At 38.1% G+C, this 27737-nt stretch overlaps 1 protein-coding gene across 1 annotated transcript; it reads left to right on the forward strand.

Annotated features, from left to right (window-relative positions):
* Window positions 1-4342: 4342 nt before the first annotated feature.
* On the forward strand, window positions 4343-27737 carry LOC148404994 (excitatory amino acid transporter 1-like). The gene is made up of 12 exons (XM_088407330.1): window positions 4343-4455; window positions 4529-4597; window positions 15005-15281; window positions 17914-18051; window positions 18855-19062; window positions 20138-20180; window positions 20278-20403; window positions 20476-20660; window positions 22072-22305; window positions 22457-22651; window positions 25764-25898; window positions 26043-27737. Exons 3-12 carry the CDS (start codon window positions 15050-15052, stop codon window positions 26239-26241), a joined length of 1695 nt encoding a protein of 564 aa, XP_088263456.1. The 5' UTR covers window positions 4343-4455; window positions 4529-4597; window positions 15005-15049; the 3' UTR covers window positions 26242-27737.

A 27737-nucleotide genomic window follows, 5' to 3' on the forward strand; every position in this document is an offset into this window, starting at 1 on the left:
ACTGTAACTTTTAAATCAGCTTGAGAAATGGTTTTGCAATCCACGACTGTTTGTATTAAAACACCTGAAGATTTGTGTTTTCAGCCAAATCTAATATATTCCCATGGAAATTACCCACATTTGAATTATTGCGGCGTAGTGGTGCACATGTCTTTCCATCCATCCTTTACCTAGCTCCTATCTGGAGTCAGCAACTGGGGGCAGCAGCTTTAGCAAGGAAGCCCAGAGTTCCTTTCCCCAGCCAGCCGACAGAGGAGAGAGCCTTGTCTTAGGTCTTCCCCGGGGCCTCCTCCCAGTGGGACATTACTGGAGCACCTCACCAGAGAGGTGTCCAAGAGGCGTCTCAACCAAATTCCAGAGCCAGGTCAAGCCATCTCCTCCCAACGTTGAGGAGCAGTGGCTCGACTCAGAGTTCTCTCGGATAACCGAGCATCTCTCCCTATCTCTGAGGAAGAGCCTGGACACACTGCAGAGGTAACTTATTTCGGCCGCTTGTATCTTGGCTCCACAGATCATAACCATAGATGAGGGCAGGAATGTAGATGCACCGGTAAATTGAGAGCTGAGCCCACATTCACCATGACGGACCGATACGATGTGTGTAGCGCTAGAGATTTTGCCTTGAAAGTGTATTGCAATACGCTACGATATTAATCATCGAAGATGATGCTGAAGTTGGCTACATGGGCATGTGCCTGTGAACTCAACTTTGATTCAACTCTCAGTTTTACTTTGGAAAACCGCAATTGCCCTTTTCACCTTTAGGAGGAAATACATTCGTTTTGAAATTACCTGTGTTGGTCTTTTGACTGAAAAGGCCTTACTCATTTTGGTTGTGTGTTGCTGTTGACTTTGGCAGCCTCCCCTTGCCACAAAAGTAAAATAGCGTTGTGTTTCTAATCTTTGCCAGTTATCAATTGAGTCAAGTTTAAAAAAATTCGGTTGGCAAAAATTTGAATACAGTATTGTTCAATTTGGGGTCACTTTACTCAAATATAAAGTGCATTTACGACACGCCGCTGCTCTTGACTGCCGGAACTGTATGTGATGCTCTTGATACTGCAAAACTTCCAAATATTTTGAGGGTCAATGTATACTGTCTATCTATCTATCTATCTATCTATCTATCTATCTATCTATCTATCTATCTATCTATCTATCTATCTATCTATCTATCTATCTATCTATCTATCTATCTATCTATCTATCTATCTATCTATCTATCTATCTATCTATCTATCTATCTATCTATCCATCTATCCATCCATCCATCCATCCATCCATCCATATAATAATTATATACATGAATACAATTTATACTCATTGGAATTGTAACTGTGTGTATTCAGTCGTTGAAGGCCAAAGGGATCAACCAGCTGGAATTAAAAAAAAAAGCACTTAAATAAGCACAGAAGTCCAATAATGGAACATCTTGGCCTCCACCAAAAATTCGGCAGTTTTAACAGCGTAGGCAGGCTGTAGAGCTGCTTGTCATCACAGCCCTCGTGATAACCTGGTGACATTCCTTGATAGCTTTAACTCATCAATATTGGTATTTATTTACTAGGCTTACTGGACCCCCATTGCAAACAAAAATAAAAAATTAAGACAAACATAAGTGGCTTTTTTTTCACCAACATATTCAATTTGAGAAATACAGTTGTTACTTTTCAGCCGTACAGAAGTTAACACGCACAAAAAAAAAATATCCTCTTACATTTAGTGACTAAATAATCAAGCTTTTTTAATGATGACGGGGATTATGTAGGTCTGGCCTACGAAAAACCAAAATGCATGCGTAACTGATACCCATTGAAATTCATTCGCAAAAAAAAAAGAACTAAACATTTTTCTCAAAATACCGAGAAACTTTCAATACATGGAGAATGGAGGGGAAAACCCAAAAAACACCCTTCCAAAAAATATTTGAAAGTATTGGAAAAATAATTGTGAAAAAACTACGACATTAAGAGAAACCTTGAATTTGCTGCCTCATGTTATGTACTTGGATTAACAGCTGCTTGCTGTCACATCGTGGCACCCGGTCGATAAGGGGCGCTTCATTCCTTTTGAGAAATAATTGATGAGCATGAGGGTTTGGTTGTGAGTGTATGTGCAAGAGAGTGTGTGTGTGTGTGCGTGTGTGTGTGTGTGTGCATGACCTGGATCCAAGGGAAGCATGCTTCATTTCACTTGCCCGGGCATCCTAAAACTATTATTACACATTGCGACCAGACAATAAAAAGACTGCACGGACATGGCTTGGACTACCAATGTCTGAGTTTGTGGTCACTAATAGCACAACTTGAATACTCTTCATGTTGCTAGGTAACTAATGGAATCACTCATGTCACTTCATTACAGCGCATAACGTACTTCAAATCAATCAGAATTTGGCAATAATGGCAGTCAGCATTATTTTGTAACCATGGACCCAAAGACAACTGAGTGGACCAGTAGTTTTATTACTTTTGTTAAGCGATTTGTGAAGAGCTTAATGACGTTGCACTCAAGTGTTTTGGCAGAGCAGAAAGAGAGCATTGTCTCCTGCAGGCGTGTGAATAATTACGCCCATCTAAACTGGGATCATACATGATGGCCCGCTTCCATGTTACGTAGCAAGGTAATTGTGTTGCCATGGCAATGCTATTTGTTTTTCTCACTTTGTTCCTACACTGGTGTATAAGCGAAGAGGAGAATTACATTATGCACGTTGGCATGGAACATGGAATAAAATATCCTTGGTACAGCTTGTAATACAATTTAGTCCACTAGTAGAACCCGCACATTTTCCCAGTAATGTTTTTTTGAAACAAATGCTACCTTTGCCTTCCTACAATGCACTTCAAGGTGCACCAACCTGGTGCCCGCGGGCACCATGTAACTCCCAAAGATCACATGAGTAGCCCGCAGGCCTGTTCTACAAATAGCTTACGAGTGATCGGACATTGGTGCGTTTCTACGAATTTTACAATTATACATGTATTATATTTACATTACATACTACACTTGATTCACATGTTTACTACAGCTGTCCCTTAATTATTGTGAAAAATCCTTAACATGTTTGGTGTCTTCACATAAACTGGTAGCCTTTTGTATTACTCAATACCAAAGAAGTAACTCTCAGTTTCAAAAAGGTTGGTGATCCCTGCCCTAAACGCTATAAATAATGGTCGTGACACCGTTATCATGGTTATCTTGAATCGCTTAATTGTACTGATTGGCTCAAAATGTTACACACCAAAACAGTATGGTTACCATCAATGTTATGGTAATTAAAATGGACTGCAAAAATAAAACAATACATAATTTACATCCATTAATTATTAATACATTTGTATTTCTTGTTACTTTTGTAAAAGTTGTTTAACAGAAGGTTACCAGCATTTTTGTCCTTATGTGCATACTGTATGTGGCACATACTCTACATTAACTTTCACTGCATTTAGTCCTCTTTCTCAAATTATATTTTGAGGGTTAGTTTGCAGTATTATAAGTGCCAACAAAATTTAAACGAGGCTCAGACTACTCATTTACAACACTGCTATTCTGAATTTCACATAGGACACATCTATTTAATGTCAACTAAATAGCATCGCTGGCAACTAAAGCAGCTTTTGCTCTGTAAACAATCCACCAGTGTTATTGAGCTCATACTGGATTGCTCGTTTTATATCAGAAATGATTGGTTTTATGGGTTTTTTTTTTGGATAAATTTTATTTAAAAAAGAGTTGAACATTTTAACTAATGAGCAGAAATTTGCTCCCTAATTACCACCTAGAATATGTTATTAAAAAGGCAATTCTTTAAATTGACTTCTCCTTTAATCAAGAGTCATAAAAATATTGTTGGGGAATTAACCAATGTACAGTGAAATTTGTATTTATTTTTTGTCTCTGTGATGGTCAGCTTTAATGTAACAATAATAAAAAGTGTTAGTGGAAGCCAATGTTGCATATGACTTGTGAGAACATGCTGAGTGGGGGCACTCCATGAGCAGATGCATGTTGTCATAGCAATGGCTAGAGTTTTTTCACAGATCTCCTCCCGCAGCACCACAACTACAGACGAAAGAAGGCTGCTGGTATTCCTCTTCGGGGTGAATTCCGCCTATCAGTGTTACAGTACACAGGAGAAGTGGCCATCGTACAAATTTTAAGTGACAATCACATCTCTGAGGAGAGAGGTGTCGTGATTTTCACCCCATGTAGGGGACGTGGGCAGGCAGCAGGTGGTTTGACTTGATAATTTATTTTTCTTCTTCCCTGCTGAAGAATACTTAACCTCTACTCCTCCCACGCTCCCTGCTGGAGGCTTCACCGACCAAGGCGGAACACGATGGTGGGCTAATGTGAAGTGTGTGGGCAGCAACCAGATCATTATCATCTTCTCCGCACAGAGGAAAGACATTCACGTCACAGTGAAAGAGAGGAGCATCTTCTTTCTTTCAGGTGTGTGGAATTTCTCTGAAGAAGTGGCAGAATGGTTTCTTTTAGAATTTAAGTTTTCATCCTTGGTTTGCAGCTTCTTCAAGTACCACCCTGAGGAACTTCAGACTTCCAGACACGTGACGGCTTGATTTCAATCAAAAGGGTATGTAGCAGCCCATTTACTCTATCTCTATCCATCAGTACGCTGTATGTCTATCTACTGTAGTTCTGGGGTCCCCAAGCTTTTTTTTTATCAGCACATTAAATAGAAACTCAACATTAACGCCAAACTATTGGGAGCACTCAGCGAGAATGTCTCTTCACACAGGTAGGATGTCAGAAGTTTCAAACTTACGTTTGAGGCTGCATTGCATTTGAGACCTCATCTGGGTCTGTCACAAGAATGAAGAGAATCCATTTCAAGTCACTTTGTTGGTTCTTTTTGGCTGAAAAGTACCATTCGAAGTCATTACCGCTAGAAGTCATTATTTCAAGTAGGACTAATAGCAATGGTGAGCCGTCAGGGTCAGCAAGGCCTTCTCTACTGGCCTAATATAACCTGACATTGTTGTTATAATAAGTTATATTATAATTATAATAAAGGTCAATTTAATTTTAAATGTAGTTTTACTATATATATATATATATATATATATATATATATATATATATATATATATATATATATATATATATATATATATATATATATATATATATAAAGAGAGAGAGAGAGAGAGAGAGAGAGAGAGAGAGAGAGAGAACATTTTTAACATAGAAAATTATGCTCCATATTCCGTACTTTTCATGTCGTATTATATCCATTTGCTTATGTTAGAGTCTTTAGCCAATTAGAATTCAGCTAACTTGTGTCACCAAGATGTATGAAATCTGCCTGCATTTGCGGGCCTTCTGTGCCGTGTGCAAGACACATTTGTATGGGCCCCTATTGTTACGTATTCGACAGCTGCAATAGCCAATTGAGTCATTAGATCGCCATCTAGAGGCCTCATATTGACCGTGACATAAGTGGATGCTTCCTGGAGGAAGGCGGTGCTATACGCAGCAACCAAGTTCTGCGGTGTTGGCTTTAGCTGATTGGGTTAAAGGTGTAGCTTTTTTCTGACTGGGCTACCAGGGTTGTAAGCTAGACTGTTGTTTTTCTGCCATGGCTACCAAGGGCGCTAACCCTGGCAAATTGTTATGCTGGGAATGCTTTTTTTTTTGCAAAGGATCGATTTGGTGTTTGGAGCTACACTGGATTAGCAAACTTCAATTGTTTAACCAAGGCAGCAACGAGACCCCAAAGCACGGCTGGACACACGCGCTACGGTGCTTTTAAAAATTTCTTGGGACACCTGAGTGGATATATGGTATTGTACATCTCAGTTCAAAGGAAAGAGAGCTCCTCATTTTAAGAAAACGTTTGTGAACACCTGAGTGGATACACTGCACATTTCAGTGTGAAGGGAAAGAGAGCATGAAGAGGTCAAGATAAATTGGGAAATTTTCAAAAGACTGATCGATTGTGACTGCGATTTGTTTTGGTGAGTGCAAGCTTTTTCTTTAATTATTGTTTAATTTTTCATATGTTTGTGTTATTTTATTTTGTTGATATTCAATTAATAGGAAAGAAATAAAATGATGTTCTTATAATAAAATGTGATTTGTAGTTTGGAGTTCATAAAATTTCATTTATATATATATTTTTGATTTATTTTTAAGTTTTGGCAGCATCACGTATAATGACAAGATTTAATGGCTGATGCGGGTTTATTGACGTGTAAAAGCTCCTGAAAATAACCTGTGTAGCCCAGCAATGCGTACATTTGTTAAGCAAGGTTGTGTCATGTTTGGTTGGGGTTTGTGTTTTTTGGGGTTGTGTGGGTTTTGTTCATATTCTGTAGTTCATGTTAGTTTTCCTTGTGGCTGCCTTCCTGTCTGTGTTTTGTTAGTTTTATCTTGTCCGCCTGCCTGTTTACCTGCCCTCCTAATATCATCCAATCAGCTTCCCCTGCTTTTCGTCTCTCTCCAGCTGTTACGTGTTCCCTCGTCAAATGTGAAGTTTATTCAAGTCCCCAGTTGCATTTAGTTCTTGTCGGGTCGGTGCTGCTTCTTTGTCCTTGCTGTCATACCGTCACCTTGCCGTTTTCCGAGCATTTATTTTAGTTCCTAGTTCTGTTGCTTCTTTATTCATTTTGTTGTTACTTGTTGCTAATGACTTGTTTTGTCATCAAACTTCCATTTGTTTTTAGTTAGTTCCTCTCAGTTTCCTTTTTTTTGGAACCTCCTCCTTCCTCTACTCTACTCGCCATGCGCCGTCTCAAAATACGTGACAAGTTGTACCACATTATTGTCATTAAAAGAAGCAATCAAGCCAAACAAAACGTCTGTATCCATCCGTGTTCATTAACAGGGGCATCAAAATGAGATTTATTCTGTATTTAGAATTCTTCACGTGCTCCAGTTTGTCTTGTTTACTTATGTGTTAACTTATTTTGAAATATCTGCTGTTCTGGAAGGCCGTGCTGTATTTCTTGTTTACATTCTCCATTTTATTCATTTAGCTTTCAGTAATGTTTGTGTTTACCTTGTTTGTTACCTTCTTGGTTTCAAGAAAAGCCTATTCTTGTTCACACGGAGAGGCATTAAGACTTTTATTTTGTGTTAAGAATTCTTCAAGTGCTTTACCTTTTCATGTTCAGCCATATCTTACTTTGAAAATGCGTGATTTTAATCTATATTTCTGTTTCCTGTTTTTACCTTCCGAAATTTATTAGCTGTCAAACGTCACGTTTCGTGTCCCGTCTCACCAAACCCGATGGCGCCCTACCACCCAATCGCGCAAACCACTATATATATGCGTTGCTTGTTACACCACTGCTTGTTACACGTTATTTTCCCAAACCAGAGAGAGTCTCACGTGGCTCTGATGCCGCAGTTTGCTGACCCCCGACCTAGATGGAAGCCATTGTAACATCTCGGATGATCAGAACATGGGGTTATTAATAATATATATATATATATATATATATATATATATATATATATATATATATATATATATATATATATATATATATATATATATATTAAAAAATGCTAATTTCATTTTATTTCATATTAAATTGTGAAAATATTCTCAATTGTTCAAAAGAAAAAAAAGCAATCATTTTTTGTATATTTTTTAAAATATAATTATTTTGAAATTTGTCAGTATATGTTTTTTGTCTCCTTGCTAACAAGGTGATGAAGCCAGAAAAGCTAAAGCTGTTTTGACTAAATACTAATTGGCAGCAATCTTTTGGGGGGAAATTGACCTGGTTTGTTATTAGGTGTCCAACATGCAAATTTTTACTTTCTAAACTTCAGTATAGCTGAAAAGTAACATATACACAATGTCAAATTGAGAGCTCAATGCAGTCCATCATGAGATGTTCAAAGTGTTGTTCGGTGGTAAGTGTGCAGATAACTGTGAGAGTGTGATCCCTTGACCTGCATGTAGTGGTACACAAACCAAACAAGCCTCGTGGTGTTTCTGTGCGAGTGTGATGAACCCTTTCATGAACCAGTGTGTGGTAATTTTAGATAACATTCCCCCTTTTGACACATCTCCAAGGAAGAAAGCATGCTTTGGCGTGCAAGGATATACATTTACAGGTTCTAGTAATCACATCAAAATGGGCCCCTGACAGTTTCCATAGAGACCTTTTAGTGGGTGTAGCAAACTGTTACATGTCATGCTGTGATGCAACTAAATCAAATGTGACATTGGACGTGGATAAAAAGGTATGTGTATGGGAGAGTGGCTTAAATGCAGCAGTTTTGGTGGCCACACCAGCACCTGTGTTTCCCCATGACACAGGATAGGAATGATTGGTTTGTGCTGAACATATACAAACCGCAATAGAGGATGGCAACAAGATGGCCTCCAGGAGCTCATTAATCAGAGTGGTTGAGGACCGACTTCCCATCGGACAGGAAATTCTGACAGTTCCACCAACCATGGAGCACTCCAAATGCATACCAGTAGTCTGTGTAAATGGTGACAGACGTGCCCTTCGCCAAACAATGAGCTTTAGTGAGGGTGTTAACCTCCGCTGCCTGCGCTGTGTGGTGACATAGAAAAGGGCCAGAGATTTCCACAGCAAAACCAGAGACAACAGAAAAATCGACATGGTTAGTGCCCAAAGCATCTTAAGAGGCAGAGCCACCAGCATACAAAATCAGGTCAGGATTAATAAGAGGGTTGTCCTTTAAGGCAGGTCTGGGAGTACAGAGAAGGTCAAGTTCAGCCAAGCAGTCGTGTCGTTTACCATTGTCGCGCAAGGGTAGAAGAGAGGAACAGTTTAAAGTGGTTACCTCTATATTTGCCATGTCCAAAAGACATGTTTGCTACTTAAAATACCTGGAGTCAGACCAATAGAAAGTTTTCTGTTTAAATGAGAATGAGCGAATTAGCATGCGCTACCCAAAATATAAGCCTTTTTGGCAGCTACAACAACAAATAACATTTTGAAAAGCCCGCTGTTAGCGGGTCTAATATCACAGGAAGTCAGTTACTTGTAAAGGAACCTGCACAAATTTCCTCCATCGATCAAGCTGGTTCTTTGTGTTTTCCTTTATCGCCATTTACGTGTATGTGGTCTGTGTTGTGTAAAAAAAAAGGAGGCTGATTCCCCTCTCTGTCAATTGTCTGATGTACATTCACAGGTGATAAAAGCTTTCTGTTTCCCCTTTGGCTATTGTGGTGTGGATAAATTACCTGTTCAACTGTAGGCAAAATTTGTGTAAGTTCGGCACTATAGATGGCATTTTATGAATGGCAGCATGAACAGCACAGTGCTCTGAAACAAATGTCAAAGCTTGCTGATGGACTCATCACAAATTTTCTTCTCGAGAAACATGGGCGCCACCACAAAATCAGATCATGGTGCACTAATCCCCGTTTCATTGGTTAGGTTGAGCTTCCACATTGTTAGGCTGTCGTTGAGTGCAGGTGTGGAGACAAACGTGGGTTGTGGACACAACCAGTGTGGGTGGGGAGGCAGGCATGTCACTCAAGCACAATGTTGCAAGAAGGCCAAGAATGATGCCTGATGCCCCCAGAGGTTCACATATGAGTGGTTTCGTGTCGGCTGCTGTGTCATCATGAGGTGGCTGTGGTGACATAGTTGATGTTGGAACTCTGGGTGGTGGAAAAGGAGGGGTCGCAGTTGAGGAGAGGGTCTCTCATGCCTGTAAAAACAAGGGCAAAGACAATGGTCAACCTGGTGTTCCATGTTATTAGTTTCATTTTCATCGTCAACTTTCTTTTTTCCTTCTACAGTCTATGTATATGTTGGATCTTGAACGTACTTTTCGAAACAGCGTTGTGCCACCTTTACAGACAAGCACAAACATTCCATGTGACGTTCAATTTTGTTTTCTGACCTCTCAGTTTAGTTTCTCTTTTTCAATTGAGTCACTTAGTTTCAAACAAACAAAAACCTTTCTGGAAACCCAAATTTAGACATCCAAACTTTTAAACGCGCAATGGACTTTAGCCCATATTGCCCACCATTTCGTCAACTAACGGCCCCTTAGGGCAGGGGTGTCTAACTCATATTTGTCGGGGGCTGCACTGTAGTTTTAGTTTTAGTCAGAGGGCCGTATGATTTTAAAACCAAATAAATTTTAGGTGTGTTTGTCACACTCATAACTAGTTTTGAAATAAGTAACAGAAAACATTCAAAAGAGATATTGGGAACAAAAAATGCTTGTTATTTTTACCCCAAAATTTTTGAATGTTGAGGACAACTTGCAAATTTAGTATTTTAACCAGAAACTTGAATTTGGATCAGGATTTCACGGGCCACATAAATTGATGTGGTGGGCCGGATCTGGTCCCCGGGCCTTGAGTTTGACACCTGTGCCTTAGGGGGTTCCACTTCCTTACTTGGTCGCTGTTTCATTTTAGAAGTTCTCCTTCAATTGTAAGATCAGCAGTCAGTTGTGTCTTTCTCAAACAAGAGCAACATTCTCAACCAAGTAAGACACAGATGTCTCCATGTATCACTTCGTTTGTAGGCACAAAGAAACAAACCCAACTATCCACAATGCAAAAGTCACAAGTACAGAAACTAATCATCGATCTGTGTCCTCTATTTGTTAGCATGTTAATCATTGGGCCTGGTCCTAAATTACCACGGCTAATAATTGAGCCATGTCCTATGTTATCATGGTTAATAATCGGGCTCTCTCCCATGTTACCATCAATATTTTTACAGGGCAGTAACTGAATCAAGCAAGAGTTGTTAAAAAGCAAGATTGCTGCCGTCTTGCTTAAAATCTGAAGACCAAGTTTACACTCAGGAGAAATAAACCCACCTAAGCTACACGTTGACAACACTCAGTGATTGGGCATGGATTTAGAATAGACATATTACTACCAGTACAGACACAACCAAATGTTTCGGAGGTGGGTTACCACAATTACCAAATTCTTGCAATTCTTGGTTTTTGGTCCCTGACACTTTCATGAACAGTGAGGGGTTCACAGAACTTAAAATGTTTTCTTCTTTTTTCCAATCAAATTATGACAAAATTACATTCATTTTGAATTAAACTAAAATTTAGGAAAATGTACTCTTCACCAAATCCTTGTAATTTTGAGTTCGTAGATAGTTGTGAAGTGGATCGATCCATCAGTCGGTCCTCTCGTTGCCAGAACATTTGCTGAGGTAGGGAGGAATCTGAATTAGACCCCGGAAGCCACCCATGACATCCCCCTCTGCAAGAGCATGTGAAGAGATAAGTACAGTCTCAAGGGAGTCAACTACGCAATAGCCAACATACCAGTACAACTTGGGAACATAAAAAGCAGTTATTCTGGTTCATGGCATGGATTAGTGCTGGGCAATAATATCAATAAGTCGATATACTGCGATACAAATTGACGCAACACGCGTACTGCACCACAATGTGTAGTTTCTAATATATTGCGTATGGGTTTTAAAAGCTTATTTTGGTAATGTTTCTTTTTTTTCATCAATCCACTCCAGAGTGGCTTTTGTATTATGATTTTTGTAAATGTAAATGTGCTTTATTTATATAGCACTTTACAACCACCTAGAGGTGGACCAAAGTGCTTCACAGTAGAACATAGAGAATAACACACACAGTTTAAGACACAGAAAATGCAATAAAAACACAGAATAAAAGATTTAAAAAAGAGAGTCACCACACTGCTGAATACTGAAAGCCGTCCCGAAAAAATGGGTTTTCAGTCTTGATCTGAAGAGGACCAGGTCCGATAAAGTGCGCAAATTAAAAGGGAGTTTATTCCAGGGTCTGGGAGCAGCCACCGAGAAGGCACGGTCACCCCAGTGCTTGTATTTGGACCTAGGCACTTCCAACACCAGTTGGTTGGATGACCTCAAAGCCCTAGGGTGTTCCCGCACAGTTAAAAGCTCAGATAAATATTGCGGGGCAAGGCCATTAAGAGTTTTAAAAACAAACGCTAAAAGTTTAAACTCAACTCTAAAATGAACAGGAAGCCAATGGAGGGAATAAAGGACTGGGGAGATGTGCTTTCTTCTTCTGGTGCTTGTTAGCTTGTTGGTGTTTGTCATATTATGAATCGTGTTTTCCATGTAAATCATTCCAAGCGCTTGACCACCACTTTAAATGATACAACAGATGACCCTTGCAGTGAGGCCATGTCCCAAAGCAAAAGTGGCGACAGACAAGGAGCCAAACAAAAAACTTTGATACTACAGTAAGAAAGCATTTCGTTGGTTTTTACCCTTGTAGTCATATCTATCAGAATGTTGAGTTGGCTTCTGCACAGTGTTCAAGTCATCTATAGTAAGCTCCTGTATGTGTACCCGAGTGTTCCCAAGTGCAATATTAGAGCACCCATATTAACAAGCAGTAGAATTTCATGTTGCATTTAAATCAGATGGGAATTCTGAGTTCAAGTTTTGTTTTGTTTGATTTCAATTTGTTTCTTTTTTATGCTAAGTAATTTTTAATAATATGCTGAAAAAATCTGTACAGAAGTGACCGTAACTTGAGGTTTTACTGTGTTTGATAAATTATCACAAATAGATTCTTCTTTGGTTTTGTTGTTGTTGTTTTGTTTTTTTACCTACACAATTGACGTCACAGATCTGTTTCGTTTACGGTTGAAGAGCACTGTCACCAGTATTTTATGCTGGCACGTGTGGCTAAGTGCTAGCTGTGTAATCCTGACACATCTGTGCCATGTAAACAAGTATTCTCAACGGTTGGGGACATATTAAGGGCATGCTAGAAATAAAAAATGTGGACCCACTGCTTGTGTAATTTGTAATTGTAATGTGTAATGTGTCTTCATAGATCTCAATGCTGTGTGGCTTCTGAAAAAGAATAAATAGTGTTAGTCTGCTCTAATAATTTCCTTCTGTTTTGTCCTTCATAGTTAATATATATGCTAAAGATTTTTTTTTAACAAACATTGCCCAATATATTGTAATACGTATCACAATAGACCTTTTCTGTATCACAATATATCTGAATACACCTTTAAGACACAATCACATTATTGATTTGCCATTCAATTTTCATGTCATTCACATTTCTTTTGGGGAAAAAAGATTTAAAAGAGGAGGCTGGAATAACAGGAACAAGGAAATCAGATTAAGACTCCACCTGTTCTTTAGTGGAGCATATAAATTTGTTTGTCAAAGCCGACAGAGGAAATATCGTAACCTACTTAGATAAGACAGCTTGAAATCAACTGCCACGTGCGTCCCATTGCTTGGTGTTACTCCACACAACTCCAAAGGGTAAGGTTATGGAACTGTTTCAAACTGTATTTGAGAGCTTCTTTTGTGTTGTTTAAAGTACTTTTTTTAAGTGAGGCATTTGCAGAGCTCTAATGATAATTTATTCAGAGAAACATGCTGTAGTTAGTACTGTACTTTTATCAAGTAGATTTTTAGCAATTACCAAACATCAAAATGTCTTTATTTGTGTGTGTGCATGTGTGTGCGTGTGTCTGTGAGTGTCTGTGTGAGAGTGTGTGTGCACATGTGCGTGTGTTTTAATTCCATGGTTCAAAAATTGTGTATACAAAGCACATGATGTTCAGTTTTTGCTGAATGCTCCAAGACGTATGATTTATTAATGTATATTATTGTAGTCATGAATTACAATATGAGCTGTGGTAAATGTGTTGTCACTTTTCTCATGCATTTTAGTTAGATCGTCAAATTAACAGAAATAACTCTCTTCATGCATTTCAAACAACAATAACAGTAATAAAAATATTGTGAAATTAATAAATCTCTGACAAAATAGATAATACATGTTTTATGTTTTATAATATGCAAATTGTTGACACTGGATCACTAAAGTCTAAATAACTACTGTTCAAATTCCATGTATTTGAGGAAAAAAAATACCATTATTAACCAATACAATTCAACAGAATAAAAAATCTTAATTAGAGGAAAAGTAAAACTAAACAATTGAAATACAGTTATCCCTTATTTTTTGCGAAACCCCCCGCGATAAGTGAAAAAACACAAACTACCCCCCCCCCCAGTTTTCATTCATGTGGACTTGGGTACCTGAATTTTTAAATGTGAAAAGTACTTATACTTTGCATATTTAAGAAAAATATTACTGCAGTACACATATTTACTTGAATCTTAAATGATTATACCTTATACAGTAACTGTACTGTTATTTCTTCAAGTTTCCATGTCTTGGCTGGCAATGACAAAAAAATATATATACTTATATTATACATATTATTATACATATATATTATATTTGAAAATATTAGTACTGCTCTCAACTGACTGGTGAGACAATCTGCCCCGCCCACCCACCCACCCCCTACAAGATGCAGGCATCAATGAGGAGTGAATTTCAATTTCTGAGTGGGAGTGGGTTACAACTCCTGCCCTCATTGGTCAATTGTCGAGCTGGGAGCCATCACGTGTCTTGCAGGATGCCCGTGGCCTGTGCATTTACAGTTAACTCGTTTGTCTGGCATGCAGGTTGTTTAACAAGCACGTCTCTCCACAATGTAGCTTTTTTGTTTTTAATGAAAAGAAATCTGCGATCCACTGAGGGCTCAATAGGGGAGGCGCGAAGTAGCAAGGGATCACTGTCATCTGAATAATGTGTTTGCACAGGTACACACATACATGTGGATGTGTTCAGGATGTTAAATTGGAGCCAGTCCACTCCTGCCACCATTTAAAGTGCCCAATAATCATCAGATGTGATGATTATTATTATGATTGTTATGAGCTTGAATGTGGTTAGTTGTGAACACAGCCAGATCGTACTGTAGATATGAAAGGATGTGCAAGCACATTATCGTAGTTGCATTCCCACTTGAAAGAAGTAAAAAGGTTTGAGTTGCACAGGTTTGGAGTCATATTGGTGGCAAAGGTTTGGAAATTTGTTTACATTTTTTTTTAGTTCACAAACACCTAGCATTTGAGCAAGGGGTGTGTAGACCTTTTAAATCCACCATGTGTTGTGGGTTTTATGTTTTATTTCTCCCTCAATCATATTCTCTTTATTTCAGTTGCACACAAAACCTACCTCCTGGACCAGGTTCTTAGAGCTGATTATGAACGAGAAGCCGCCTTCCACCAGCACTACTCTTTTCCTGAACGAGAACGCAGATAAAACCGCCGACGCCGAGCACGAGAAAGCTGACTTGAAGAAACGAGTTTGTGTGGCCATGGACAGGAGAGCGAGCATTGTGAAGGAGAAAATGAGCTCTGTCAGCAAGCAGAAGGTCAAAGATTTCCTCAAAAGAAACCTCTTTGTTTTATTCACCATTGCTGCTGTGGTTTTGGGTGAGTATCAAGGCTAGACAAATGTATTTATACAGTCACAAATCCACAACGGCATTCCCTGAAACTGTGCTCCTAATGCAAGAAAAACTCAAAAACCCCATCTAGGAAATCATGAGAAACCTTGAGAAGGGGCCGCAGGTGAAAGGAGACCTCCTTTCGGGCTCAACAAGCTGCAATGAATTGGCACATGATCTAGTATTACAAACAAGGCAAACTAGCATAAAACAAGTGAACTACAAAGGTAAAATTTTGCCGGAAGACGCCCTCGGAAAAACAGTTCCTCGTCGGAAACCAGGCCCGGCTGGTCCATAATCTCTGTTGGGGTATCCCAGCTCAGATCTTGCTCTGATTGGTTGGTGCAGAGCTGCACAGCAGTATTCAACTCAGCCCTCACTTTCTAGCCCTGCCTTGTAGCCGGCGGAAGGAGCCAGGAAAGAAAGAAAGAAAGAAAAAAAAAGAAACTGCGGTCAACTCAATACAAGATTAAAAGAGTCAACTAAATACAAGTTTAAAAAATGAGATTTTAGTCGCTTTTAAACATTCTACTAAGATAGCATGTCTAAATTGATTTATTAGGTGCATTCCAGAGCACTGGAACCTAAATAGAAAATGTTTGAGGAGATCTTTTTGGCTCTTGTAATATGTTAATACATAAATCAATGATGTAGAAAGGTGCTAAGCAGTGTAATCTTTTCAAAATGATTGAGAAGATTGTATCGTGACGATATAGTCGAATTTTCTTATCCTCATTAGGAGTCTAACTGCAGCATTTTGTACTGACAACAGACTTTTGATGTTAGACATGGGTAGACTAGAGAGCAATACGTTACAATAGTCAAGGCAAGTAACAAATGCATCAAGGTCTTTGTCGTAAGGAGATAGAATAAGGAAGGTCTTGCGATATCCTCAAGGTGAAAAATATAAATTCTTGTAATATTCTTCAGTGTATTTGGAAAGAAAAAGTTGAGCCAAATATAGCACCGATTTTTGCTGAGTCACTTTTGGTAATAGTACATGTTTATCAAAGAGTTGTGTTTTTAAAAAGGTGCCAATGATGAGCTGGCAAATAATCAACAGTTCTGTTGAGAAGTAAAAAATTGGAAGACAACAGTTCTTTAAAATCTTAGTAAGGCAGTCTTTCAAGTAACTCATACATAGTATGGAAGCAGATCAATTTCTTTTAATCGATCAAATTTTAAATCAATATAAATCATAGTACAGTGGGCCCCCGTGTTACGAGATTAATCCGTTCCGCGGTTGGGCTCATAAGGCAAAGTCACCATATAGCGGACAATCCAAACCTATGTTAAATAGCTAATGCGTTTAGAACCCCAGGTAAAAACATCAAATTGTACATATATATTAAAAATTGGTACCAAAATAGTAAAGTAAGTGCTACATATATATAATATACATGTATACAATCAGAAAACATCATAAATAAAAAATATAGAAAGGATTTATTTACCTTTGAGTGGTGCTTGTTATGCCCATATTCCCTTCGTATCTCTTGATTATCTCCAGCTTCGTTTCCAAATGAATCATCCTTACTACTCTCTTTAACATCACTAGCAATCTTGGGACCCATGGCTAACCCATTTAAGTTTGAATTAAGCAATAAAATGCACTATTAATACATTTTTGTAATCACTCACGATAGAACAAAGCTTTACCATTCCGCCATTTTGAAACGAGTGAGGCCGACCAATAGCTGACCAGCATCTCCGTGAGGAGACGCCGACCAATAGCAAACCAGCATTGTAGTGACGCATTGCACAAAGGTATTGACGGCAACTGAAAAAAAGGGCAATTACCTAAAAACGCCTGCAGATGGAGACAAAACAACACAAATACTGCCAATCCCCCAGAGGCATGACAGTTGTTTTTGTCGCAAAGCTGGGAAAATACATAAAGGGGGATGAAAAAACTCAGTTGGCCTTTTTAGGTAACTAAAAAGCTTCGCTCTGCGCTCCCACAACTTGTCCTTAAGACAAATCAAGTACTTTTCCTTTCCTGGGGAGCTGCTGATGAGAATGCTATTGGTCGGCGTCTCCTCATGGAGATGCTGCTCTGTGATTGGTCGGCCTCACTTGTTTCAAAATGGCGGAACGATAAAGCTTTGTTTGATTGTGGGTGGTTATGGTTACTGAACCGTATTTATAGTGCATTTTACTGCTTAATTCAAACTTGAAGGGGTTAGCCATGGGTCCCAAGATTGCTAGAGAGAGAAGTAAGAACATTTTTTGATTGTATACATGTATGTTATATATACGTAGCACTTACTATACTATTTTGGTACCAATTTTTAATATGTGTGTACAATTTTGATGTTTTTCCCTGGGGTTCTAAACGCATCTGCTATTTAACATAGGTTTGGATTGCCCGCCATACGGTGAATTCGTCATACGAGCCCAACAGCGGAACAGATTCATCTCGTAACTCGGGGTCCCACTGTCGAGTGATCCTGACTGAAGAAATTAAAATGTTAATTTTTCTATGAAGACTTTTTACTTTGACGTCCTGCATTTCAACAGATTTCAACAGACTAACAGATACTGCGGGTATTAATAGCCTTAATAGATGTCAACAAGGTGAGTACATGTATTCTTTTACAGTGTACTTTTCTGTTCAGGAATCGTCCTGGGCTTTGCTCTGCGCTCCCACAACTTGTCCTTAAGACAAATCAAGTACTTTTCCTTTCCTGGGGAGCTGCTGATGAGAATGCTTAAGATGCTGGTGCTGCCTCTCATCATCTCCAGCCTGGTCACAGGTGCATATTGAACATGCTCATGGCAAGTTTAAAGTGACACTGTGTAAGATTGAGATAAAAGTGAAAACATTAAATGATAATAAATTTCAAAAAAAACTTTCAAAAAACCAACACTATGTTTTAAATATATTCGTAGGTCTAGTTATCATTAAATGATATTATAGGGGGGGGGGGGGGGGGGGGGGCACTTCTCTGGAGGTCACCATATCTGTTATAGCTACAGACAGCAGGAGGAGGAGTGTTTATTGCTGCATTTAACCGGAATGCCCCTAAAGCTCCCACAGGCGCATGCGAAAAATTGCAAATACCCCCTTTAAATAGACCCCAAGTGCCGTAAGGACGATTCGGGGGCTTTCTGTTTATTTTGCGTAAAAGCTTATGCCAACCTTTCATGTTAAGTGATATTTTGAGAGTCTGGCATTGAAACCATTAAACACAACAATTATTTTCAAAATTCTACTGGCCGTTACAATGAATGTAGTTTAATTTGCTAAGTAGCTGCACGTGTTTCTCTTCACAGGGGTATGTACTGTACCCAGGTTATCATAGTTTTAGAGTACTGTATAATGTTAACTTTATGGTAAAGGATGTGAAAATTTGTGTAAATGTGATTTCTTTCGCATTATCATTATGGGGCGTTGCGTGTAGATTTGTGAGGTAAGATATGTATTCAATACAGTTTGAAATAAAGCTATAAAATGACAACATGTGGAAAAAGTGAAATGCTGTGAATAGTTTCCGAATGCAGTCTTGTGAAAAAAAAATAAAAAGGCAAGTCAATCAAACAATGTACTCTGTTGCAGGAATGTCCTCCTTAGACAGCAAAGCATCTGGTAAAATGGGCGCACGTGCTGTGGTTTACTACATGGTGACCACCTTGATCGCCGTCTTCATCGGCATTGTCATTGTGATCATCATCAAGCCCGGTAAAGGCACTAGGGACAGTCCAGTAACCAAGAGTGGAAATGTGGAATTGGTCCAGGCTACAGATGCTTTCCTGGACCTGATCAGGTAATCCATTATCTTTGTCTCATCTTCTTACTGTGTAGTCACCTCTTATAGTCCTTATGAATATACAATGGTGCCTTGAGATACAAGTGGCTCAGCTTCAATTTAAATTTTTTAATGTAGACCTAGGTCTAGTAGTCGCTAATTATATCACATGGGGCATGCCACTCAGACAAGAGCTCACCATTATATGTTAGCTACTAACAGCAAACATAATTGAAAACGGATTTTGAATCTCAGTTTGCATATTGTGTGGGCTAAGATTTCGTATGTATATTCCTCACACATTCCAAAAATTGTCCTTTTAATGAGTGTAGAGTGTAGAAAGGTACCTTCTACTCACCTATTCACCTTCTATTTTATTCACCCCATACACACACACACACACACACACACACACGCTCACACACGCACCCCCCCCACACACACACACATATATATATATATATATATATATATATATATATATATATATATATATATATATATATATATATATATATATATATATATATATATATATATATATATATATATATATATATATATATATATATATATATATATATATATATATATATATATATATCTATATCTATATATATATATATATATATATATATTATATATATATATGTATATATATGTATATATATCTATATATATATATATATATATATATATATATATATATATATATATATATATATATTACTTAAACCTAAAAAACTAGAAGGAGCGTAACCAAATGGATATATTATGGCAAGAAATGAACAGAATATCGAGAATAATTTTATCAATAAATAAAAAATATATATAATATATATGTTTAGTAAAAAAAAAAAAATAAATATATATATATATATATATATATATATATATATATATATATATATATATATATATATATATATATATATATAAAATGTATTAATAATTACAGCTTTATTATACCAAATAATAAAGCCACGTTTTAGTAATTTTTCTTTTGTTTTGTTTTTCCTTTGCAAAAATGAATGCAGTTATCTTACCGACAAGCTGTATCACAAAATGGTCTATCTTTCCATTTTTTCCACAGAAACATGTTTCCACCAAATCTTGTAGAAGCTTGTTTCAAGCAGGCAAGACAAAACTTCTAAAATACAATCTATTACACCACAACCAACTCAAAACAAAAAATACAGTAGTTTAGAGTTTTGCTTTGTTGACTTGTTGCAGTACAAAACCATGTACAAGAGGATTTCACAAACGAGGAACGTGACGGTGAGCCTGAACCTCACTGATAATACCATCAATATGACAGACACCAATGTGAACCTCAGCAGGTTGATTCACACCATCCAAGTAAGCCACTCCCTTGTCTTTTGGCTCATATATCCATCACATAAGCATCACACTGTCCCCATACACACACAGGAAACCTTGGAAGAGACTGTGCCCGTGTCAGGCTCTGCCGATGGTGTCAACGCTCTTGGCCTGGTCTTCTTCTCCATGTGCTTCGGTCTGGTTATCGGTAATATGAAGCTGAAGGGTCAGGCCCTCAGGGACTTCTTTGATGGCCTCAATGAAGCCATCATGAGACTGGTGGCCATCATCATCTGGTCTGCACACACACATACAGCAATGCATCATTTGAAGTGAAACAACCTTATTTATACTGTGCTATGCTATCGATGTGCAGCTGACTTCCTCTTCAACTTGTCATGGGTCATTAGGGTGTTTTCATGTGCTCTGTTCTTACAAACATGTCTACCAAATTTTGCATTGATAATTGAACTAGGTCACAGTTGTCAGAGGTGCCAGATCCAGCCCGCCACATCATTATGTGTGGCCCGCGAAAGTTCCTGGCTAAAATACCAAACTTTCAAGTTGTCTTCAAAAAGACACATTTTTTTGTTCCCGATCTGTCTTTTGAACCGGTTTTAACGGCCTCTAATTTTTAAAAATTAGGTAAGTGTGTGACAAACACACAATTTTTTCGGCCCTCTGACAAAAACTATAACTGCAATGCGGCCCATGATAAAAATTAGTTTGACACCCCTGAACTAGGTGTTTGGGGGCAATACTTTTCCAACATGTCCAAGGGGCGGGGAGGCACCTTGGCAACTCTATGAAAGACTCCAAATGTATTGATTAATCAACGACAAGTCAGTTATTCAATTAATTGACAACTATTTGAACAATAAAATAGTTTTCTAAAGACGTTTGTAATTTAAAATTCTCCAAACCCTCCAATGTCAGCTTCTCAACACTAGCTATTCATGCAGTTTTAGAAATCATTCATGAAAACAGACTGATTAGATATAGTGTTTTACCCCTGGGGGAAAATTTTGACCCAAATCAGGCTTTTACATGTTTGATGCCTAAGGAAAAGCATACAAAAGAAAAACAACTAGGAGGCTAAAATATTGCATAGATTCTCAAAACATGTCGACTTTTCAATGTGCCGTCCTGTCATCCCCTGGACAAATTGAAATCCCAATGTTTTATCATGCATTTCCCCTGATGTTTGCATTAGCCCTTTCAAAGGTAACTTGTGAACAAAGTGCAATAGCCAATTTTTGTGTTGAGATCCCAAAATCACCGGAGGGCGCTAGCAGACAATTTATGCCATTTGCAAGCCTTTGAATAACTTTATTGAGTGGCTGAGCCTGATTCCCATAATGCAAAGTTCGTACTATGCTTTTACTGCGGAAAACGATAACCACACCAGTCACTGAATCACTTTAAAAAAAAAAAAAATAATGGTGACCGTGAATCCCTCTTTTGTGAGTTTGTTTAAAACTGTATATACATTTTTATTATACCTGTATATTTACACTGTAATTTAGAGTCTCAAAGTATGCTCTGTTTGCACATCTTGGTCATCTTTATGAGGATGATGTTTTATCACCCGGATTGACTTTCAGTTCAGAGTTTCACATAATCAAGGGTTAGAAGCATGAATTTCTTGACCACTTAATGTTTTTGAGACCATTTGAACTTGAGGGTGTTTTACTGTATATCTGGCAGGTATGCCCCAGTAGGCATCCTCTTCCTGATAGCGGGTAAGATTATGGAGATGAAAGATCTAGCAGAGATGGGCGGCCAGCTTGTGATGTACACCGTGTCAGTCATCGTGGGCCTTCTCATCCACGGCCTCTTTGTGCTACCACTGCTTTACTTCATGGTGACCAGAAAAAATCCCTACAGCTTCATTGGTGGCCTTCTGCAGGCACTCATCACCGCTCTGGGAACCTCTTCCAGGTCGCTTGCAATCGGGTGTTCGTAATATTAAGCACACACACCTAGTCCAAAGTTAGCAATATTCATTTTTGACTCGCTGTCAAATAACATACAAATTGCATCATAAATCAAATGTTAAATGAAAGGAATTTGGGTCTTTTTCATTTGGTAGCTCTGCTACACTGCCCATCACTTTTCGCTGCCTGGAGGAGAACAACCATTTGGACAAACGGGTGACTCGCTTTGTTCTGCCCGTGGGGGCCACCATCAATATGGACGGCACCGCCCTCTATGAAGCCGTGGCGGCCATTTTTATCGCCCAAGTCAACGACATGGATCTGAATTTTGGTCAGATTCTCACAATCAGGTAATGCTTACAAAAGGCCTCTGGTACAGTTTGGAACGTGACTTCTCAATTGCTTGCATATACAAAAGTGTAGGTTTCTGGAGTGTTTGCTCACCAGTCATTTCTACAACCAAGTTATCTTCTGAGATTCCGATTGCAGAAACGTGTGTTGATGCAAGCCATTTTTATTTTCACCTTAATTTAATCAGTGGCAAGCCATTTGTATTTTCACCCTAATTTAATCAGTAGTGCACTCATACCAATCTATGGTCTAAATACCAGAATTATATCACTCTCATCATTCATCCATCAACAGCTCTAGAAAGTTTTTGAAGTGGATGGCGAGTCTAAAATTTTCATTGCAATGCTATTGACCCCAAATACTCATGTTTTGTCACGGGGTGCGCGGCGGGTATGAAGGCCGGCGTGGTTGCGGAGGAGAAGGACCCAAAAGCAGGATGCTGTCGAGACAGGGGCTTCATGAAATCCATATTTATTAACACAACGAACGGGAACAAAAGCGGGAAAAACAGGGCGGCAAAAAACTCAAACTAAGGGCGCAGGCAGGCTGGCAAAACAGAAAGCAAACACTATGGGCAGGCTGGCAGGTAAACACAGAGCTGAGGGACGAAGGGCGAGACGGGACTACGAAAACGCGACAGAGACAATATGACATAACATGACAATGATCCGACCAGGGCTGTAACAGAAACTAGGTTTAAATACATTCACAAACTAATCAGAAACGCATGGCAGCTGGGCAGGAACAATAGGCAAGGGGAGCGGATTGGAGGACATGAGGGGCAGGTAACGCGGACAGGTGGACTAAATCAGAACTAACGCAGGGAGACACGAGAGGAGCAGGAACAGGAACTATATACGTAAACAGAAAGGAACAGAACCCCTCAAAATAAACCCACAACCCAAAACCCCTACAGACCATGACATGTTTCAAAAGCACTTATGTGGATTTCAATTTTTGGTGGGAAACACATTGAAATTTGGGGGTTAGACCAAATATTTTCAGCCATTATTTTTTTTCTAACTTTCTAATGCATTTTAATGGCAGGCAAGAATATGTCAAATATCAGGATTCATATCGCTGCAATCAGGTGTCCATTGTAATGTGTTCAAAGTGCCCCACCTAGTTGAAACATTAAATTCCAATTAATTTTGTGTTCATAGTATAAGAATTAAAAAAACTAACTCACTTATTCTCAGCTCTGACAAAACAGCCTGCATGTCACCGTATAAAGTTTTGCGTAAATGAAAAATACAGATCAACTGAACTAAAATATGAACTTTTTGATTTCTCAAAAAAATACCCTCCTAGAGGTGTCTATTTTCATTTTCCAGCTGTTGCAAAGGTAAAATTGCAGTAGAAGTGTATGAAATAAGGATTTATTGAATATTGCTAGTATCTGGGCAAGCTCCAGAGTCCATCGCCTGTATTTAATCCATTTTATATTAGGCCATTAGCTCTGTGTAAAATCAAACATAAGTTTCACTTATGAAGGGCAGTGTTATACTGAATAGTATGAAGAACGTGTCTGTGCTCTTTTTGTGTTGTGTCAAATGCAAGAAAAAAAAAGTGTTTTCAAACACTATAGTATAGCATTTATTTTCTTTGAAAGTTCCACATAATTGAATGCCTGCACAACTAAAAACCACTCAGCCGAACTAGTGTCTGCATTTGAGATATTTTATCTATGCTCAAATATCAATAAACATTTTTGTCACATGCCACACCAAATGGCAATTAATCTTATGACTTAACTTTCTTAAATCGATGGGAAATCATTGGAGTTATATGTAATCATTATGTAATAATTTAAAAAGACATCACACACTCAGACCCACCACTCACACACTCATGCATGACTAGCACTAATCAAAGAAGCAGTCATTGGCAGATGATGTCATTTGTTGAGGGTGATTTTTCCTGGCTTTGAAAGACTAAAAATGATGATTTCTCTACTCTCTATTGAAATGTACTTTCCAGTGGTCTTTTTCCCATAAGGTAGGGGTTCTCAAACCTTTTGGAGTCAGGGATCCCTTTTTTTTGGAAAGCAACTTTTCCATGGACCCTCACTGCAAATGTTTGCTGAAAAAAAAAATAAATAATAATTCAAGCCAAACATAAGTGTCCTTTTTATTCATCAACATATACAATTTGGCAAACAGAATATTTGTTACTTTTCAGCCGTACTGAAGTTTACAAAACAAATATTGCCAATGCCACGCTTCCTCATAACAAACTGCATCAATTTTCCTTAAATAGGTTGCTGCCAAACATTTAGTGACTAAATAATCAAGGTCTTTTTTGATGACATCCATTACGTAAATCTTTTTGACATATTCCAAAATTATGACATTTTTAAAAATATATTAAACGGATTGACTTGATTGCTTAATTAAAGAGTCATGAATACAATCACAAATCAGTATAAAAAAAATGAAATTAACGAAACAATATATATATATATATATATATATATATATATATATATATATATATATATATATATATATATATATATATATATATATATGTATGTTTATTTATATTTTAATTACCCAAATTATTTCACAGACCCCCCTGCAGTCCCCACGTTGAGAACCATTGCCCTAAGATACTGGTTGCTATAGAACTTTGAAAAATGTATTTTCCGAAACTAAACGTGTTGTCCTCAAAACTCTGGATTTCTGGATTGGAATTCCATGTAGAATTAGAACATATGAATATCTGCGTTTTCATTTCATGACGCAAGGGCCCTTTTGCTAGGGACGCAGTCACATTTTCTGCCACAAAGCCAGCAGCAAACCCAGTAAACAGATGAGGCATGATATTTGCAAGTGAATAGTAAATATCTCCTGGTAAATTGAAATAAATTATTAATCTATTTTTTTTAAATAGACCACTAATAAGCTTTTTTTTTGGCTCTCAATGAAAATAAAAGTGATGTACAGTATATATTTAAAATATGAAAAAATAGGTGAAAATTTTGTTACTGGAAAGCAAGTGTGATGCTCCCTTTTGTAATTTCCTTTACTTAACCCCGATGGTATGCCAGCAGCAATCTGATAAAAGATCTCTCCACTCCTCTTGTATCCCCTCCCGCCACCCACTTAGTATCACGGCAACCGCTGCCAGCATCGGAGCAGCAGGCATCCCTCAGGCTGGCCTGGTTACCATGGTGATTGTATTGACATCGGTGGGACTGCCCACAGAGGACATAACCCTCATCATCGCTGTGGATTGGTTTCTGTGAGTTGCCCGCTAAATGTCAGCATGATGGGTGATTGGTCAAGCTTTTCTGCTTAAATGTCATGCCGTGAAACAATGTGTATGTTTCGAGAGACACATCTTTAATTGTACATTTGTGTGTCAATGCACCACCCCCTTGCTCAGGGACCGTTTGCGTACCACCACCAACGTGCTGGGCGACTCCCTCGGGGCAGGCATCTTGGAGCACCTCTGTCGTGGCGAATTGCACAATCAGGATGATGAGGTGCGCAACTCTGTCATTGAGGAAAGCCAGAAACCTTACCAGCTCATCTGCCAGGACAACGACGTCATGCACAACCACAACAGCGAGACTACCATGTGACCAGTGAAAGCTGCAGTTCTTTTGGCAGTGTTGCAAATTATACCTGGCAGAGGTCATTTTTGATGGAAAAAAAAATCCAATTACCCGACAATCAGCATTGTGCTTAACTGTGTAGATGATAAATCACGTCAACCCTTTACGTAGCTGAAAACGATTCAGAAGGATTCTTGCCAGAATATCACACAAGACACGTTGGTAAATCTGCTCTTTGAAGTAATACACTACTGTATTTGTTTTGGCATCTATGGGGCAGAGAAAGGTCATTGGGCAGGGACCAAAATCACAAGCACACAAAGTATTAGGAGGAAGGCTACACTGAAGAGATAAAAAAAAATAGTCAAATTAGGTCATAAACTAAATATTAAGTCACTATAAAAAAAAAAGAAAATTGTAATCAATGTTACAAGCAAAAGTACCCAAACTGTTGTATGCCATATAATCCCAAGTCAACCTCACATATAAGTTGACACCCTTCCCCCCCTTTTTTACTTAAAAAGTTAATTTCTGTGAATTTTACAAAAACGCAAGTGTAAATATAACCCTGATTTTAGTGGTTAAGCATATCATAGCTATCCATTTAAAACTCTAGGTGTGTGATATTAAAATGAAAAATGACGGTACTTTTAGATGCATTTAGATGCATATATCCAAATATATATGCATTTAGATGCATATATCCAATAACGTACAGTAACATAACTGTTACGGTTATAGGAGGGAGAGGATGGGGTGGAAACGAGACTAGTGCGAGGCAATGTGCGCATACATGCAAATGCTGAAATTAATGTTGCAACAATAAAATTATTTGACGTTTCAATGCTTCATTTTTGACATAGCTGAAATCCAATTTTTTTGGAAAGCCCTAAAAGTCATTATCACTATGTGACTGTCAAATACAATTATGCCACAAATATCGAACATTGCAGTCACGACAGTACAAAAAAAATGTCCCATAAGACATAAAATTGTAATATCACCAGAAAAAGAATCAAAATTGATGGTGAATTTCAAAAACATAAAAACTGTTTATGTAATAAAGTTTGAGAGCAGGGGTGGGCTAACCTTTTGACTCGAGGGCCACAAAGACTTCTAAAATTTGATATAAGTTTGACCAGGAGCGGATGGATGGAGTATTGTGATAATCCACATCATGATAGAAAATTGTCAATTGAATTGAAAATTAAAAAAGCATAACAGTGTTATTCAAGTCCCATGTATTTAAGGATTTATTGATATTACTCTTTAAACAACTAATAATTAAACAAAGAAAATAAGTCTTTTTTTTTATTGTTATTTTTTTTATTTGTGCTGACAATATTTTAAAGCACGGATAGTTCCACTATTCTCTAGTCTAGTAACATCATCATTTTTCCTTTCACCAATAATTTCTTCAAGTTTGGTGTGCCGGAATGAAAACTATGGCCCTTGTGCCATAGTTTGCCCATGTCTGTACCGGAGTATACCTACAATAAATATATGAATATTTTATTATAACA

The sequence above is a fragment of the Hippichthys cyanospilos genome, unplaced genomic scaffold (genome assembly GCF_059441005.1).
Source record: "Hippichthys cyanospilos isolate Australia breed blue-spotted pipefish unplaced genomic scaffold, RoL_Hcya_1.0 HiC_scaffold_109, whole genome shotgun sequence".
Taxonomy (NCBI): Eukaryota; Metazoa; Chordata; class Actinopteri; order Syngnathiformes; family Syngnathidae; genus Hippichthys; species Hippichthys cyanospilos.

What these genes read in the sequence shown, in the direction of transcription:
- LOC148404994 (XM_088407330.1), top strand. Translation starts at nt 15,050, where the DNA reads ATGAACGAGAAGCCGCCTTCCACCAGCACTACTCTTTTCCTGAACGAG. An exon ending in CATTGCTGCTGTGGTTTTGG is followed by an intron (nt 15,282 to 17,913) that starts GTGAGTATCAAG and finishes TTTTCTGTTCAG; the next exon opens with GAATCGTCCTGGGCTTTGCT. An exon ending in TAGAAGCTTGTTTCAAGCAG is followed by an intron (nt 20,181 to 20,277) that starts GCAAGACAAAAC and finishes GACTTGTTGCAG; the next exon opens with TACAAAACCATGTACAAGAG.